Below are 19,891 nucleotides of genomic sequence, written 5' to 3'. Positions count from 1 at the left end.
TAGGAAAGAAAACAATAATATTAGCATGGATTCTAATACACAGTGTTAAAGAAAATAAAGTTGCAAACTAACTAGTTAAAGTTCTTGTGATGACCCAAAAAGAACCAACAAGAGTTTAAAATTCAGTAAATATTAATATCAATGATGACGTTACCAATTTTAATGACCTTGTTGATGACAATTTTTGTTTTTGTTTTAAGAGTTTTTCTCTATCTGCAATAGTTATCGAGATAGCACAAAGAGAATGGAACTTTAAGGGGTAGTTGCATCCTTTAAACCTGCGCCATTGCTAATAAAAAAATACGGATCTTTTATTTTTGGCTATTCTACAAATATGCCAAATTTCGTCGAAATCGGGGACACATACTCCGCGGATGTTCCTTGTTAGTGCAGGTAACGATCTGTGCCGCTCGATACTTCAATACGATCTGCTTTCAGCTTTGAAAGTCTTTTTTTCTTAGGCTACAGTCTAAGGCTTGCTTGTTTATCTTCTCAAATGGCACCATATCATGTAGTATATCACCGAAAAAACATCTATCTTTGAAAAATTTGCGTTCGCATAAGTTTATCCTGTATAATCACTAATAGAGTCTTTATGTCCCCTGAAAGGGGACATCCGAGTAATTTGCTAGACTTACGATGTTTTTTCAGAGGGGACATCCAAGTGGAGTTAATAACACGATAATCTATTATTGCGAAATCGTCAAAATGATATGAAACTTTTATATTTGTTTTTAGTTCTACATCTCCATTGGCTATATAAGTTATATAAAACTATATAGGCTATATAAGGCTATATAACTTGTATTATAAAAGTTATATTATTTGACCGATCCTGTAATCATCATTGTAAACCCAATAAATAACCCATAAACATCACAAATAGTGAAATATATAATATATAGAATTGTTAAAATTAACATTAGAACCAATATGGAATATTTTATAAGCTTCCAAATTGTTAAATTTTTTTCCATTAAGGGGGTTCTACAAAATGCGGAATAAGTAATAATCTAATATTGCAAAATATGGAAAGTACGCTGAATGAGACTAAACATCCCAGCTAAATTCCAACAATTATGGAGAAATAGTCGAAGAAATATGAGGTCGAGCATTGTCTTAACACAACACAGCGCCTTCCCCATTGATCAATTCTGGATGCTTCTCATCGATTTCAGTTTTCAATGTATCCAATTATAGACAGTACTTATGCAGATTAAGAGTTTAATTGCTTGATAATAGCTCGCAGTATACAACGCCTTTCTAATTTTATCAAGAGCAAGATATTATTATTTTTATATAAAAACTAGCTATTTTCTGAAGTGGTCAGTGATAGTTCATTTTGCTTAGTCCAAGTTGTCTTGCAGTGAAAGTTATTATAAATAATTCATTTCTCATCGCATCGTTTGTTTAAGAAATGGATCGATTTCTTTGCGTTTGAGCAATAAATCATAAATGAAAAAGCGATCAATTAAATTCTTTTTCGTTAAATTGTGGTATACAAATATTCTAACAAGTCACATATTCAACCCTGCAGATGGATTTCGATGTATTAAGCATCTCTCCGATCTCTCGAATTATTTGACGTGATTTATTTCTCACTGGTGCCTATTTTATTTGATCCTCATCAATCTTACAAAGAGAGATCACAATCAGTCATACTAGTCGACTTCAACGAAACTTGTTAACGATTCATAACCTATTCATGTCCAGTAATATCGAGTAAAGGGTGCGCTTCTCAAATGTTTATAAGAAAATCGAAGAATGTCGAGAAACGTACAAACAATTCGAATATTTAATTAAAGAACATACAGCACAACAGCAGCAGCACGCCTAACATGGTAACGTTGACGTTGCTGGTTCGAATCCCGACGAACTATTTCTTTAGAATTTTTGTTTTTACAGTAGAATGCAATTTTTACACAAAATAAATGGATGGATGAATACATTTTGTTAATGTATATTACAAAAGTGCATTTTCCCCTTTTATGTCCACTGCCTAGAAACGTTTATGAAATAGCTGTATGGTAAAAATAAATTAATGTAATTAATGATAAATGAGAGACATATTTTTTAATGTTAATTTTTAATGTTAAAGGTAAGTTTTGCGCGCCTTATCTCATTATTTAATATTATTTAACATGAATATCTATCGCTACAACAAGTTTCGTTAAAATTGATTAGTACCACGTCGTGACTTCTTGTTAGTCGATTTTCCCAAACATAGAATGTTTCTGACAAAAAAATTTCTTATACAAAACTTCGTAAACCAAAATTAGCACAATCGATAAAACAATTTATAGTCTCTTCTGACTGGATGTCGCACATATCTTTTTTCTGGTTTACACCGCATTTTTCCCCTTACAATAATAATAAAACATAATGTGCCGAAAATGCATTTTATTTTCCTCTATCTTCAAAGTTATGGCGAATGTAATAAATACAATCTGCACTTCTTCTTTTAATAATGTGCTGTTAATTTTTAGATTAAATATAACATTAATGCTATTAAAAAAACAAAGAAACTTATTGGTCAACCTAATATAACATGGTGTTCTATATTATTCAATTATATTAGAAAATTCAATTAATTAAAAAATAACACATAATCGCAACTAATGGCAAAAATTAATTATTAAAATATTTAACATGAAAAATATTTTTGCAGATTTCTTTTATTTGAAAAAAGAAATAATCAATTATTTGACGATTTTAATCGATATCATGTCTTTTAAAAATACTAAAATATTTTATGTTGTTTTTGTTTAGATATTCTAAATCCAAGAGTAAATATTAAACAGTTTTAGAGTAATATTAAACATCTTATTGGAAATTCAGGTACTATTATCTTAACGGGATTATTAATGAGAACTGCGGTTTAGAACAGTTAAGGCCTTCTCTATTTTCTATTATTAATATTGCATATCGTATGCATGGTAATTATCGTTATACAGAATATCTGTAAAGTCCGACCTCACCCCTGGATCTCGAAAACGGCTTTAAATATGGAAAAATATTTCAAACAAAAGTTGTAGGATATTGAGGGAAACATATGATAAAAATATGGACTTGACCTTGAGCGACTTTATTAAGGCCAGGTCAATGTGATCGATCTGTCTGTCTATCTGTGTGTGTCACAGTAAAAATAAGAACCCCACGGTTCGTCACTCCCGTAGTATTTTTTGACTCCAAACCCTCTCCACTGTGTGTGCGTGTGTTGTGGTCCTAAAAAGGAGCAATTTATGTGTATGTTTCTTCAGTCAAAATTCTCGCCCTCCCCTCTCTCTCTCTCTCTTCATCATTCTTCTTCGCCTTTCCCTTACATTAGTTATTTTCTTGCCGTTACACACACACACACACACACGCACGCACACACAAGAGGTGTAAATCCGACCGTGCAACCTCCACGCGGTACACCTTGGGTAATGCGAATGCCGGCGGTATGTCAACTTTGAAGCTTTATATCTTGGGAATGGCTTGCGCAAAAAACAAAAATAGGTTTTTGAAAACGTCTCGACAAGGGCTACAAGAATATGCAATAAAAAATAGGAGGTTCCATTTAAGAAAACATCGATCACATTGACCTGGCGTTGATAAAGTTACTCAAGGTCAAGTCCATATTTTTATCATATATCCCCCTCAATATCCTACAACTTTTGTCTGAAACATTTTTCCATATTTAAAGCCGTTTCCGAGATCCAGAGGTGGGGTCGAACTTTACAGATAATCTGTATATATACAATGTTTAATATAACATCTCACGAAATCAACATTTTTTACATTTTTAAATTGATTAAAAATAAAAACGAATTTTTATCAATACCTTATTTCAATAATATAATGCAATAAATGAATAATTAATAATTCATTATTCTACTATGACTATTTCTATGAGAAAGCAAGATCGATAAAAACACTAGATTGATAATAAATAAAAACTACAGATATTGTTATGTGGATACTATACCCATATTAGAATGATGATTTCTTAAGTGAGGTGGTGGTAGATTGCTAAGAGGAAGATGTGGCGGTGGCGCATTACCATTTGGACCCTGTGATGGTTCTGGTACCGTAGTCACTGGAACTGTCCCTGGGGTTTGAGCATTATGTGGCCCAAAAGTTAAAACCCGACTTAGCGCCACATCTTCCAAGACCACTGGGTCAGTACCATGATCATAAGGACAAAGATCTCCTCTCATACAATAGCCTTTTTCTAAAAAAAAGTAGAAAACAATATATATACATACAGTACAATCTCATATATACATGTGCATGTGTGCACAACAGTGTGGTCCCACTTTAACTTCCGTTCTAGAAACTATCAATATAGATTAGTAAGTAATATTTCATTACTAATATAAAGTTTTATATTTTTCTTTTACGCAAAATCAGAATCTGCGATAAACTACCATTTTCTCTTTAAGAGAAGTCAATTTCGATCCAGACTATAAATTTTCTCAAAACGAAAATTAAAAGTGGTAACAATAGGTAGTTTTCTATGAATCTTACACACTTCTATTTAAAACAGCGCTCGAATTATTTTCACTTTTCAGGTGATTTTCGGGAATTTTCCCACTTATTCCCACTTACTTATCCTTACTTTTACTATACTTGCTTACTTTTATTTTATCCTTTCTTTTACTATACCTGCACGCCCACTAGCCATATATTTGACAGTCGCGCTCTCCGCCTCAGGGCCGTTGACATTATAATATCTAAACAACGCTTACCAACAACTGTAAAAATTAACTGTAAGTAGAGTTATTGATAAGCGCTTATAATATCAATGGACCTGAGACGAGGAATGCGATTATCAGATTTATGGCTAACGGACGTGCAGTAAAGGGATGGTAAGGAGAAACAAGTAGAAAAAAACTCCTGAAGATCGTCTGAGAAGTGAAAGTAATCCGAAACATTGATTTAAAACAACTTTTATTTAAAATATTCTTTCCCAGAATGTCTTGCTTCGTGTATAATTTAATATAAAAGTTAAAATAGTACATTCTGTACATAAGATGTGAAGTATAATCCGGATATATTATTTATATCATTCGTATAGAATTTATATTAATTATTTGTAAATTTGGCAATTACTAATAAAACGGCGTGAAAAAGTACATTTCACGTCAAATAAGATGATACTCCAAACTCTTGCATCTTGCGGCGCTCGATTGCAAGAGTTTGGAATGCTAGTAGTCTAGCAATAAATGCAAAAGTTTAAATTCTGGTCATTATTTATAATGAATCTTATAAGTGATATATGATTTCGATAGTTTAAGAACATTTAAAATAATGACATTCCTTTAAATAACAAAATTCTTCGTTTTCTAATTTGCAAGAATACATACCATCAAAATCTCTGCAACGTCTCTTCGTTTGAAAAGATCCTGTCTGGTTATTTGGAATATTACTTGCAACAGCCACAACACTTTGTATTGATTGACTAGTCGTAGACAACCTCATATCTACATCCCCGTGATTACTATCTTGGGTTGGAGTACCGCCACCGGGGCTTCCTTCAATTCGATCCGTTCTATCTATTTCCATCCTCTCAAAATGGTCCATTATTTTTTTCCGCTCTATTGATCTTGAACGTGAATGAGATCGAAGTGGAGTAGGAGACCTATTCCTAAACCTTGCTCGATGATCACGATTATCTGGACCATCTCGTATTCTGGACCGTATAGGTGATGTACTGCGACTTCTTGTACGTCTACAGAAAAAAGTAACACAAATTAACTTTTTATATATTCATTTTTTAATATTTTTTATATGTTTAGTTTTTAGTTTTCTATGTAATTTGCATTTATAAATAAAAGTAAAACTGGTAAATTTAAGAAAGGACTATGTTAGAAACTGAACACAAATATATTTAAGAAAAAAACAGAATGAAATATAGCTAGCCGGGAATTAATGTTTTTATTCGATTCTCCTTCGTACGAATAACGATATGTTGATATCGTATGAATAACGATATGAGATGTATGATAATACATCGAGTCAATTCGGTAATTATGACAGTTAAAACGCCAAGTTAACTAAGGTAATCGCTAATCATAGCCAACCATCAGTTAATATAGCCTACACAGCCTACAGGGTCGCGAGTTCGAATCGTGGTCTCGATGCAAACAACTTGATTTCATATATTTCTTCCTTTATTTTTTACGACTCAAATGGCCGATATGCGGTCTCTTCAATGATCGAAACACATCGTAGGTTCTCCAAACATTGTCCTAAGGAGCTTGTAAAAATAGTCAATAATAATGTAAGGGCAAAGGAGACTTTTATTACTGCTCATCAACTCAATGTTGATATGTTATAGTTATGATTAAAATTAATTTGCTGCCTATGTACAATCATTATAATGCTGAAATCTTATACCGATTTTTTTCAAGATTTGAGATTGTTCCGTCAAAACTTGATGATCTGAATAATAAGATATTGCGAAGTATTTTCATATTTCCTTTTTGTACTACGAAGCAGATAGCTTCTGGTAGAGACAACATGCGATGACAATTAAATATAATCAATTCTACTGGAACTGGTATAATCTGTTTTGCAGAATTCACGGGAAAATTGAACTTACACAAAATGTTATTCAGTAAGGCAATTAACTGTTAAAAAGTGAAAGTAGGATCTCATTCAGACACTCATGCTCGTTCTTGTACGGGTTAAAACATGAGTATTTATATTGTAACATTTAAAATAATGACTACTCATATTTCATTGATAAGTCCTTTAGTTCCTTTGCATTTTAATGACCTCACCTGAAGTATGGGGACCTACATAGAGCTGATGTGGGAGGGGAAAAAGAAGATAAGAGAAGGGGAGGGAAAAAAGAAGGAAGAGAAAAGAGTTTTGAAAAAGAATATGAAGATAAGAAGCCGACAGGAGGGGGAGGAAGAGGGGGAAGAAGGGAAACTGAGGCAGAGGAGGAGGAAGGAAGGGTGGATAAAGGAAGGAGAGGTGAAGATAATGGTGTGGAAATTAATGGAGGAAGTAAGAGGTTGTAAAGAGGAAGTGAAGAGGGAGGGAGAGAGGAGAGAAAGAGAGATCAGGGAACTAAGAGAGGAGTTGGGAAAGGAGAAAGAAGAGAGGAGGAAGGAGTGGGAGGAATGGAAAAGGGAGAAGGGGAAGGGGGAGGAAAAGATAAAGGAAATACAGGAAAGGATAAGGAGATGGGAGGAACGGGAGAGGGAAGGGGGTAAGGAAGGAGGATTAGGGGAGAAGAGAGAAAAGATAAGGGAGTTGGAGATAAAAATAGATAAAAAGGAAAGGGAGGAGAGAAGAAATGTAGTGGTGAGGGGAGTGGAGATTGGAGGGAAAGGAATGGAGGAGGGAATGAAGGAGATATGGCAGAAATTGGAACTGAAAGTGGAAATGAGAGAAGTGAAAAGGATAAAAAAAGGGGGAGAAAGAGGGGGAGGGGATGATACTGGTAAAATTAGGCAGTGTGGAGGAGAAAAGGAAAGTGATGGAGGCGAAGAAGTTGAGAGGAAGGAGGGAGAGGATAGAAGATGATCTAACATTAGAAAAAAGGAAGACAAAATGGAGGACAGAGAGAGAGAGAGAAGCAGAAGTAGAGAGAAGGAAGGGTAAGAATGTGCAGGTAGGGTACGTGAAGATGTGGGTGAATGGGAGGATATAGAGATGGGATGAAATAAGAGAGAAGTGGTGGGAGATGAAGGGAAACTAAGGTGAGGCGAGGTGAAGGGAGAGGGGAGACAGAGAGGGGGAGAGAGAAGGGAGGAAGAAGAGGGAGAGAAGGGGAGGGTGGAGGGAAAGGGGGAAAGGTGTACAAGGTAGCTTTTTGGAATGTTGCGGGGTTAGGGAATAAAGATAGGGAATTCTGGGAGGACCTCGCAGGATGGGATGTAATGGTGTTGTTTGAGACATGGATAGATGGGAAGGGGTGGGGAAGACTGAAAAAGAAGTTGCCGAAGGGGTTCAGGTGGGAATGTCAGGAAGCGAGAAGAAGGAACAAGAAGGAAAGGGCGATAGGGAGAATGGTGGTAGAAGTGAGAGAGGGGGGAAGAGGTGAGGGAGAAGGAGGAGGAGGAAGGGATAATGGTTAGGAAGGTGAGATCAGGGAGAGAGTGGTGGAGTAATAGGGATATATGTGAATGGGGATGTGGAAAAAAAGTTGGAGAGAATGAAGAAGTGGATGGAAGAGAGGGGGAAGGATGGACGGTAAAAGGAGGAGACTGGAACGCGAAAACAGGGAGAGAGTAGGAAAGTATGTAAGAAGGGAAGAAAGCTATGCGAATTTTTGGGGGAGAGGGGATGGTGGATCCTAAATGGGAAGATGAAGGAGGATGAGAAAGGGGAATGGACATGCAAGGGGAAGGGGATGTCAGTGATCGACTATGTGATCGGGAACATAGAGACGGTGGAAGGAGTGGAGAGGATGGAAGTGGGAGAGAGAGGAGAATCGGACCAGCAGCCAGTAGTGGTATGGATAAGGGGAAGAAGGGAAGGAAGGGAGGAGGGAAGAGAAGGAGGAACGGGAGGGGAGGGGAAGGAAAAAGTAGGTGGATAAAGGAAATAGAAGGGTTTGGAGAAAAATTCAAGAGAAAGGGGGAAGGGAGAGTGCAGGAGGAATGGAAGGATCTAGAGGGAGGGATAAGGGAAACGTTAAGAGGGTTGGGTGGGAAAAAGGAGAAGAACAAGGGGAGCGAGTGGTGGGATGAAGAATGTATGGAGGCGAAAAAGAGATTGAGGGGGGAGCTGAGGGAATGGAGAAAAAGGGGGGAGAGGGAGAGAGATAAGGAAGAGAGGTTAAGGTACAAGAGGGTATGTAAAGAGGAGAAGAAGAGGGAAGAAAGAGAGAGGTAGGAGAAGGAGTTCGAGGAAGTGAGGACAGAACAGCAGATATGGAAGATGATAAATAGGAAAAGAAGGAGGAGGAGGGGAGTGAATAAGGAGATAGAAATGAATGAATGAGAGGAATATTTCAGGAGATTATTATTAATATTTCAGGAGTGGAGGGAAGGGTAAGGAGGGAAATAAATAGGGGAGGGGAGGATGATGGGGAAGGACTGGGGTAAGAGGAGATAAGGAAGGTGGTGAAGGGACTGAAAGATGGCAAAGCGGTAGGAGACGGAATTCCAAGTGAGGTATGGAAATATGGGGGGCAGGAGGTACAGGGATGGTTAGGGGAGATATGTGAGAGGGTGTGGAGGGGGAGGGGTGGCCAGAGGAATGGAGTGAGGAAATGGTACTACCAATTGTGAAGAAAGGGGAGGAAGAACGGGTGGAGGAATACAGAGGGGTAACATTAACGCAAACAGCGTAAAAGGTGTATACGGCAACGCTAATGAAAAGACTAAGGGAGGAGGTAAAGAGGAAGAGGATTTTGCCGGAGAGACAGACAGGATTTAGAAGGGGAATGGGGACAATAGACAATATATACGCATTAAACTATTTAATAAACAGGCACGTGGAGAGGAGAGATAAGAGACTGGTGATATTATTCGTGGACTTCAAGGCAGCGTTTAATGCGGTAAATAGGGCGGTATTAGGAAAAATCATGAGGGAGAGGGGAGTAAGAGAAGGATTGGTAAGAAAATGTAAGGAAGTGCTGGGGGAGACAAGGAGTAGAATGAGAGTAGGGGGGAGAGAGGGAGAAAATTTTTGGACAAGTAGAGGGGTGAGGCAGGAGTGTCTGTTGAGTCCGCTGTTATTTACAATATTGATAGCGGATATAGATGAGAAGCTGAAGAAGGGGAGATGAGGGGGGTAAGGTTGGGGAAGGAGAGGGTGTACACGCTGGCATATACAGACGACCTGGCAGTATTGGCAGAAGACGAGGAGGGGATGAAGGGAATGATAGGGAGGTTGGAGGGATACTTAGAAAGGAAGGGTTTGGAGGTGAACATAAAAAAACGAAAGTAATGAGGTGCAGGAGGAATGGAGAGAGATAGAGGAAGGTGGACTGGAGATGGAAGTGGAAGAGACTAGAGGAAGTGAAGGAATATAAATACTTAGGATATGTGGTGATGAGGAACGGGGGCAGGTGAAAGATAGGGTAAGGAAGGGAGCGAAGGTGATGGGCAAGTATGGGGGATAGGAAAAAGGAGGTTTGGAAAGGATTGGGGAAGGAAGGTATGGTTGTTTGATAAACTGGTGTGGCCAGTGATAAGTTACGAAATAGAGCTGTGGGGATGGAGAAAGAGGAGAAAAATAGAGCTGCAAGAAAGGTACATGAAATGGATATTGGGGGTAGAGAGGTGGACGCCATGGTATATGGTAAGAGAGGAGGTGCAGAGGGAGTTATTGAGGAGTAGAGCGGGGATGAGAGAGTGAAGATATGAGAAGAGATTGGAAGAGGGGAAGAGAGAGAGATAGCAAGAAGGTGCTGGATGGTAATGAGGGATAGGACGAAGAGAGGAAAAGAAGTGGGGAAATAGGAGGAAGAGAGGAGAAAGTTCTTTGAGGATAGGGGGTGGAAAATAGACAAGATAGAGGAGATAAGGGAAAGGGAGGGGAAATAAAGGGAGAGAAAATAAAGTAGAGAAGTAGAAAAAAAAGGCAGGAGGGGAAAAGATAAGAGAAAAAAGATAAGAGAATCAAGATATAATGAGAGATACGGAAGGACGAAAGGGAGGGAGGTACTAGAATATCTGAAAATGGGGAGAGAAAAGATGGAGGAAGATAGCGAGATTTAGGCTGGGGTGTAAATTGAGAAGGAAGGTACTGGGAGGAGGAGGAAGAGGAGGTACAGGATGCGTGGGAGGAGAGAGAAAACATGGAAGCATATATGGGAAAAGTGCACAAGATCTGGGGAGGAAAGAGGATGGCAGGAGATGGAGGGCGAGGTGCTGGGAGAGGAGATAAGGGGGGAGGGGTGGATGAAAGAAGTGGAAAAATGGTGGGGAGGAGAGGGTGAGGGGGAAGGGGAGGGAAAAGGAGATAAAAGGAGCGGCGGAAACGGAGGTCACGGTATGAGAGGAAATGAATGGAGAATGAGAGAGAGGGAGAGAATGGAGGAGTGAAGGAGTATGATGTGTGCAGAGCGCTCTCTCTCTCTCTCTCTCGCAAGTAGTGTGTAAGAGGCAGGAAATCGAGAGTTAGCATGTAAAGGACAGGTTAAGGATTGTACCCCAAGGGGAGTCAATAAAATATCTATCTATAATGCACACATATACAATAATATTTATCTTATTATATAAAAAAATAACAAGAACGATTTAATTATTTGTTATAAAATTCAATTTTATAATATTTTACAATATTTAATATTTTAATATTTTATTTTATATTTTAAAATATTTTAGAATAAATATTTTAATTATTTATTCTAAAATTCAATTTTATAATAAATAATTAAAACGCTTTATTCTTGCTATTTTTTATATAATAAAATATATATTATTCTATATGTGTGTATTATATTTTTGTCCTATGAAAAATAATAAAAATATTAAAAATATAGAAATATTACAAAATATAGTAATACATATTATAAAAAAAGAAAGTTGGCACTGCGAGGACTCTAACACTCCTCGAACGACAGAATACTAGTACGCACCTTAGCTTCCGCAGCTACCGCGCTTCATGCTTATTGATTCCAAGTTACTACACTTAACTATTTTCTTAATTGCAAATTTCTTGCAAACGAAGGCCCATGCACGCAAACCCTTTTAGGGTCTTTATGTACTCAACCTCCCCATTCGAATGAAATTTGACTCATTCAATTATCGATTTTACATGTCTTATCATCTCCTTGTGTTTTATAGTGTTTTATTTCACATTATATTTCCAGAAATTTTATTTATTTCAATTCGAAAAATATAAATACATATAGTTAATCCATTTTTTTTTAAATACCCTGTATATGTATAATAGTTGTAATAGATGATGACGTGATCCCTGTTATCGATATTTTTCATTCCATTTAAATAACGACATTTTTACATCGAAGTGCACCGTCTATTTTGGCATCCTTTTATTAATAACTGCAAATAACTGCTTTGTCATATTTCAATTCAGACACGTTACATGCGTGCACGCACACATATATACATAAACAGGAAACTTCAGAACTCATAAAATTAATTTTACCGAGTTTTCGGTAAAATTTTGATATAATTCTTTTCTTCATCAAATTGCTAAGGGAAGTCATTATTTATAACATTTATATTTACTTCAAATTGATTGAAGAAAATTTTGTCATTCAGTTGTTTACCTAAATTTAATTTGTGAAAAATCTTACTTCCTTAGCCGCTTGTATCTCACAATCAGAAACTATCGGCACCTCAATGTTTTTTCAATAAACAAATCTTAACTTTAAATATGTTAAGAAAACTTCAATTAAATACAATTAGAGTTACAAGTCTAAAACCCGTAATTCTAATTTCTACTTTCTGTACACACGCGTGCAATATATGCACACATATACCTGCGATCATGTCGTCTGGTACTAATTGGTGGAGATTCATTTCTCCATGGTCGACTTCTGTCTCTTTCTCTGTCACGTCGAATATGTTCTCTACTTCTGGATCTACGTCTATCCCTTTCCCAAGATCGTGATCGTGATCGTGTCCTTGATCTCATTCTGCCACTTCTGTATTACATATAATAAAAATTTATGTAATACAATATAAATTTAAAAAGATGTATAAAAAGGACTAAAATGAAAATATATTCAGGTCATAATTCTTAATTTTTTATAGAGTCGATCTCAAGACAACAACATTCATGTATGAATAGAATATAATAAACTGAAAGTTTACTACTATTTTTCAAACTACATAACATTTTACGATATTAATGTAAGAAAATTGACAAACCATTGCGCGTGACGCAATGAGACAAGTTCTGGTAAGTACAATTTCATCGAAAATGACCGAGACTTTATGATTTTACTATTATTTGTTACAATTCATGTACATAATACACAAATAAATCTTCGGAATATTAAAACTGAAGAATTTAAACTGCAGAAACGACGCTATAACGTAGTAATGTTAATGTTATACCAGTGCCGTTTATAGAACTTGCTATCACTATCTATTAGCTCTACAAACAGTGCTTGTAACGTTTGCGTTTATAGCGCTAATAACATCTCTCTGAATGCACATTAAGAAGCAGTTGTAAATCTCGATCATCTTTATGAAATTGTGCTTACAGAGCTAATCTCATCGCATCGCGTACACTAATTCGCCAATATTCTTTCATTAATATTTCGAAATTTTACGTGATTGAAAAATAGCAGAAAATCTTTTGTTCAGTTCGCATATATTTTATCTGCACCTAGACGTTATCGTGCCTTGCGTCAAACACTTTGTACATAATATATTGATATATACATATATATTAGGACATCTGTATATAATATCATTATATATAATAAAAAATTACAAACATTTTACGTTTAATAATTTTTATATAAGTAATTTTAGATTTCCGAAAATGAAACGATTATATTTGTCGTTGTAATTTTATGAAACAATGTATATGTTATTTTGATCTACGATCTTCTGCCATCATTCGACTTCTTTGAATAAAGGCTCGCCCCTGCAATCGTATTCAGTATTTCATCTCATTTGCTTCAGGATTTTTTATACTCGACATTATTATAGACGATCCATTTTTTATCGTTACCATACGTTTCAAAACGGGTTTTTTTTATTATGCTTAAGTAGCATGTTGTTATTATCTTAGTTTTTCTTCGATAAATCATACGGCAATCAAATATCACCGGTTCATATAGTTTTTTCAAATATAATGCAACGGTTTTATTAGATATTTTTAGTGTCTCTGTTATCTCTCAAATTGCTGCCCATTGATTATTTTACATTAATGTTTTGATTTGATCGACATCTGTCGTTATAGGTCTCTCAGAGCGCTCCCAATTTTTAAGTGTTATGTCACCAGCACAAAATTTTGTAAACCATATTTAACACACACGATCACTTACGGCATCTCTTCCGTACACGGCACAAATCTTTTTTTCATGTTTACGTCGTATTTTTTCTTTGCCGAAGATAAAAAGGCATCAGATACCGAAAATATACCTTATTTTACTCCATTTTAATATTAAAATTAAATTCACAGAACTCAATCTATTTCAATAATGGAATATATAATACGTAATTAAAGTGGTAGTTATCAACCTGCATATACTTGCATATCGAGCTCCTTCTAGGAATGCGCATACTGCAAACGAATAGTAACTATATCCATTGAAAAATATGAAATTACTTATTATATAACCTAATATATTCTTTGATACATAAAAATATAAATAATACATAAAAAATATGAATTGAAATCATGAAGTTTAATTTTCGGTGCTCGCGTGATCTATCTTTCAGTGTCAAATTATACGCAAATAACTTTAAATAAATATCATATGTATACTTAGCTAACTTCCGATATAAAATTAATGTTAACATGATACAATATATTACTTACATGTTTTCAAAAGTAAAACCAAAAATTACACACACACGCACACACACACACACATACACACACAAATTTTCAATGAATATATACATAAATAAAATGCCCAACTAATAACTGTACTAATAACAAGGTATTTAGCAAAATAGCATTTGATCAAATTGCATTTGATTTAGCATATATATAAAATTTCGATTAATTGTGCACTCTTAACATAAAATAATTTTTGTTCTGCAATACTTAAAAGAGCCCCCTTTTTTTGACATAGAGAATAAAATATTTTATTTAATTTTTTTATACTACCATTTAGCTTTTCCTCTCTTTTTATAATTTTTATTATTTTTCTTTTTTCTTTTTGCATATCTTTTCTTCTTACCTTAATGTATCTTTGAAAATTATGTGATCAATTACTAGTTATGTTCAATATATTAAAATAACCATTTTCTATAAATATTAGATGTGTATAATTCGATATCTCATAATTCCATTTTAGAATTGAATATTTTTCCACCCTTTTGTAATGTTTTAAATATAGTATTTAGATATAGTACTTAAATACTGTATTTAAATATAGTATTTAAGTATATATATAAATGAGGAATTCTCTTTCATGCAGGTTTATTCAGCAGACTTAATTCCATCGAAGTACTAACTATTTTGATGGCTTCAACATTGCCTGACTGATATACAGTTCAAGACAATGGAAGAGGATTTAAAAAATTTATCGATTTAGAACTAAGTTTCTTTTATAAGAATATTCGGGATCATCTGATAGGTGCAAAGTCATAGAAAATAATGGAGATTAACAACATACTTGCATTTGATTTTCTGTAAATAAATTTAGAATTTTGGAAAGATACCAAATTAATTTGCGTATTTAAAAAATAGTCTAATATTGAAGATATCGACAATTATACACAATAATCTTTTGCGATTTATATATTCTCGTATCTAAGTGGTCGCGAAGGCACAATCTTAAGTTAAGTTCGGACAAGGTCCGATTTACTGAGTATAGAAAATCTTTAAAGAGCACGAAACCCAAAACTGTAACAATTTTTCGCAAAAAATAGTTTCTGCGTCCCTAAAAAGCATAACATTTATAATTTAAAAAATCAAGATCTAATAGTAAAATAGCGAGATCTAGTAGGGCAAAAAAAGGATTTTGCCAATAATTATGTAACAGTTACAAAAATTCCATAACAATTTTACCTTAAAGGCAAATGCTAAAGACTTGTTAGACCAATTATATTTGACCTAAAGCTCAATCTACAATCGATATCCTTTCTTGTATGTAAATTTTAGCAAAACACGATTATCACACTATTAAAAAAATGTCATGATTCTAAAATATTAAACGTTTCTACGATTTTATTTGGCAGCGCAGAAAACATTTTTTGTTATAAATTATGTTACAGTTTTGAGTTTATAAGTACCTGACAAAAAAAGTAGAAAATTAGTTCTCCGTTAAAAATTTTCATAATTAACTTGACAGGTCCTTATTAATCATGTAAAACATTAATATAATATATAGCTCCTTATTTTTAAATATCAAATATTAACTTAAAGTATCAAATATTAACTTAATAAAGTTATTCAAAGTCAAAATCCCAAAATTCTTCTAGTGTTTTTTCACATCATATGATTGCTATGGCGTAGTAACAAAACGCATACTTATTAACTTTACCTGCGTATCATTAGTTCGGATCATATTACTCATTTCTTTCTTACGTTTTTCTACAATATGAACTAAATATATAATATATTAAATAATTTTTCTGAAATTTTAATTAAAAACATACATATATGAGGTATCCGATGTAAACCAATGCTCATACGCATGTAGAATATATTAAACTGAGCAAAAAGATCCTATTTTGCAAACAATCACGTAAAATTTTGTCATTAACGAAAGATTTACGCAACAGCGTTTACGATATGATGGAACAAACCCTATTGCATGAAAAGTGGGAATCATATGAAAAATAACTGACTACGCGATTGTCTCTTAGCAGCGGTCAATATTGGATGACTACGATAAATAAATAATTGTTTACATATCGCTTGCATTTTTCTTCATCCAATACTGATTGCTAATTTTAATTTCAGGTTGCTCTTTTCTTTAAAGAAGTGGATTGGAATGTTCACTAAATAGAAACAAATCCACGATGAACACGGTACTAAACTGAAAGTCAGATAAAACTTTTCTTATGATTTTGTCACGTTCTTCTTTGCTTGTCAAATTCTTTGCTTATTTACTGATTGCTTCGACAAAAAGGAAATTTTCGAAAAATTATAGAAATATATTCAATCAACTACAAATATCATTTTATGAATATGATACATTTTATGGGTATAAGATACATTTTATATATCTTTTTTTTTATTTTGATGTAATCCGTAGAAATTTTTGGCATGAATTTTCTCGCTTCTGACATCACCATTCAAAATAGCTGTCGCGAGTAAATAGGAATTTTAAATTGCGATGCTACTGATAATAAATGTGCAATAATCACATTAATCACATTAATCTTTTCATTACGACTGAATTGGGTGCAGTCTATTGCTATATACATAATTCTGCTATTAAACACACATAATAATTAATAATAATGCGATTAGCACCTGCTGCTTCACACTATATAATTCAATATATCTATGTTAATATAAATGTTTAATAAATTAATAAAACTTACATTTACGATGTTATCTGTATTTTGATATTTATATTTATAATTTTTAAGCAAATAAAAAAACTGTTACTTAATAATAAACTATTCGTCAGCTTTCAATCCAAGTCAGAAGAAAGCTACTATAGTAGCGTTTCTTCCTAATGATTACTTAACGAGAAGTCACTAAAATGACGTGGTAGCACAAGAATTAATTAAAACTTTAGGTCAATTATCTTTTATCTATTTCTGTTATCAAAAAATATTATTTATCGCTTAAATATTTAATTAAAACTGGTTTAATTATTTTACAAAAAATATCTCTCAGTTATATATTATAAATCCTCTGTTATAATATAAAATATCTTTTTCAGTTTTTTTAAGAAATATAATATTATATACCTGCTTCGAGAACGTTTTTCCTTTTCTTTGTCGACCTTATCTGAATCGGATTTTCTAGCTTCGCGCTTATTACCTACAGTAGGTGCAGATCCATTAATTTGAAGTGGAGCAGAAGGATTCGTGATCATAGGTACCAGCTGAATTGCTGTATCAATCATTTTTTCTGTTGATAAAACTGGTGCTGGTGGATTTATGCCAGGTGGTGTCCCACCACTATCAGGCTCACTTTTGGAGAGTGGAAGTATGTACTCTTGAGTTTCCAATGTTTTAAAAAGTAATTCAACGAAATTTTTGGTTTCTAAAAGAACAACAATTATATCATTTAATATTATAAATATATGTATAAATTATAAATATAAATTTCTTTTTAATACAAACGAATTCCTTAAAAAAATATAAAAAGAGTATGATATATAATATATAATAAGAAAGATATTTATATATTCTTCTATCTTCTTATGATATAATTCTATACCATTTTATATTAATATTTTATATTAGAATATTCTCTTTTCTTTCATATAAAATAATTATACAAAAAGGAAAGAAAATATAAATATGTTGTTTATTTATTCTACAATTTCTATTAACATTGTGATTTTCACATTCTATAATTAAAGCTTTTTATTATTTTTCGGCCAAGTTTTAGATCTAAAAATGAATAAATATTTAAACTCTTCGCAGTCTTGCACAATTTTTTCTCAATTACATTTAAGTGCCAAAATGCACATTTGTATTGAATACTTTAGGTACAAAAAATATATCAATGAATATTATCATACTCCTTTCTTTTATCTGATTATTTTAAGATTGTTATACAATTGTTAATTCGAAAATATATTTTGCAATACAATTGCAATTGTGCAATTGTGCAGTTTAATTTATTCATTTACTCTTTGAATGTTCACATTTAAACACACATATATACATATATTATCTTATCTAATATTTATATTACATATTGTGAAGAATTCTCTTAACATTGAAACAGTTAATTACTAGAAATTCCATTTTATATTTGCTTTACATTAACAAAAAAAATTATTTATAATGTCACCTAATTGATAAACACCAAAAAAGTTAATATCTAATTGTATTTGTATAAACCCACCTTGTTGTAGAAAAACATCCAATTGCTCAAGCATGTCACCACGTAACTCTTCCAAAGTTTTATCCTTCTTAGCTAATGCATAGACATATTTAGCCAAAGCAGCAGGATCTGCGTCACATCTAATAAAAAACGAAATTATTTTATTAATAGATATTTAAAATTTATAATCAGTTTTAAGATAACAATATATAAAAAACAAATATTATTGTATCTACTTAAATATACACACACATATGCAATCTAATTTTATTTATTACTTATTCTTTTATCATGAGAAAAATTAGAAAAATATATCTACGAATTTTATTTTTGTTGATATTAAATTAATATTTATATTACAATCTGCATGCAAGTTGGATGCAAATTAATATTATGTATTATATATCATATAAAGAAAATCAATTTTGAATAAATATTGTTATTTTCGCTCTCTCTCTTTCTCTTAGAATAATGAGCAATTACTATATTCAAAGACAATAGTTAAAATAATACATTTCCATTTCAAAAAACAAAAATTTTATAATTAAAATATTTAATATTGAAACAATTTATCTATTTACTATTCATCAAACGATCCAATAAAGGTCTTATTAAAACTGTGATTAAACTGGTATTAAATTTACTAAAGAGTTAAAATTATCAATATTATATAATATTAAAATTAAGAACATATTTGTAAAATATCAAATAAAAAGATTACAAATCATAATTTTATGAGCAATTAATTGAAATGGAATTTTACATAAAATATTTTACAAAAATATTATGATAATTATTCTTCATTATATGTAAATAATATATTTACAATCATTGATATTGTATACTATATGCTAACATACTATAATATTATACATATATATATTTATTCATTGAATCAAATATTATCCCTTTTCTTTTTTAGTTACATAATTTTTGAAATATAAATATTACATATATCTAAAAAATTTATAATCTCAATAAAAATATCAACACAATATTATTTGATATAACATAGATTAGATACATGCAAGAGAAAAGATACACAATATACTAAATATAAGTTATAAAGATTGACAAAAAGAATTATATGATTAAGAAAACTATGAATATAAAATAAATTTGAAATAAGAGTACTTTAATAAATATGTGTTAACTATGTTAAATGTATATTAACTTGATAAGAAAAATTGTTTATTAAAATATATAATTGTGTAAATATATATAGTATCATGTCAACATATATAGTTAAATTATGTCATTTATGTAGATAATTTATGGAACATCTCTTTATAAAAATTGCTTTCTATATTTAATTTTATTATCT

The 19,891-nt window shown here is 32.6% G+C and overlaps 1 protein-coding gene across 2 annotated transcripts in view; it reads right to left on the bottom strand.

Moving 5' to 3' along the window:
- The window catches only part of swm (Zinc finger protein swm), a 37,550-nt gene that overhangs the window by 15,655 nt on the left and 2,004 nt on the right, over window positions 1-19,891 (bottom strand). For both annotated transcript variants that reach the window (XM_011145547.3, XM_011145548.3), the window contains exons 2-6: window positions 18,589-18,707; window positions 17,478-17,775; window positions 12,401-12,565; window positions 5,349-5,713; window positions 3,968-4,213 (exon numbers count right to left, since the gene is read on the bottom strand). In XM_011145547.3, the coding sequence (XP_011143849.1) occupies window positions 3,968-4,213; window positions 5,349-5,713; window positions 12,401-12,565; window positions 17,478-17,775; window positions 18,589-18,707 (1,193 nt within the window). The remainder of the gene's footprint in view (window positions 1-3,967; window positions 4,214-5,348; window positions 5,714-12,400; window positions 12,566-17,477; window positions 17,776-18,588; window positions 18,708-19,891) is intronic.

The sequence above is a fragment of the Harpegnathos saltator genome, unplaced genomic scaffold, assembly GCF_003227715.2.
Source record: "Harpegnathos saltator strain DR-91 unplaced genomic scaffold, Hsal_v8.6 scaffold160, whole genome shotgun sequence".
Taxonomy (NCBI): domain Eukaryota; kingdom Metazoa; phylum Arthropoda; class Insecta; order Hymenoptera; family Formicidae; genus Harpegnathos; species Harpegnathos saltator.
Note: the sequence above shows the minus strand (reverse complement) of the source record. Positions and strands in the feature narration are given on the sequence as shown.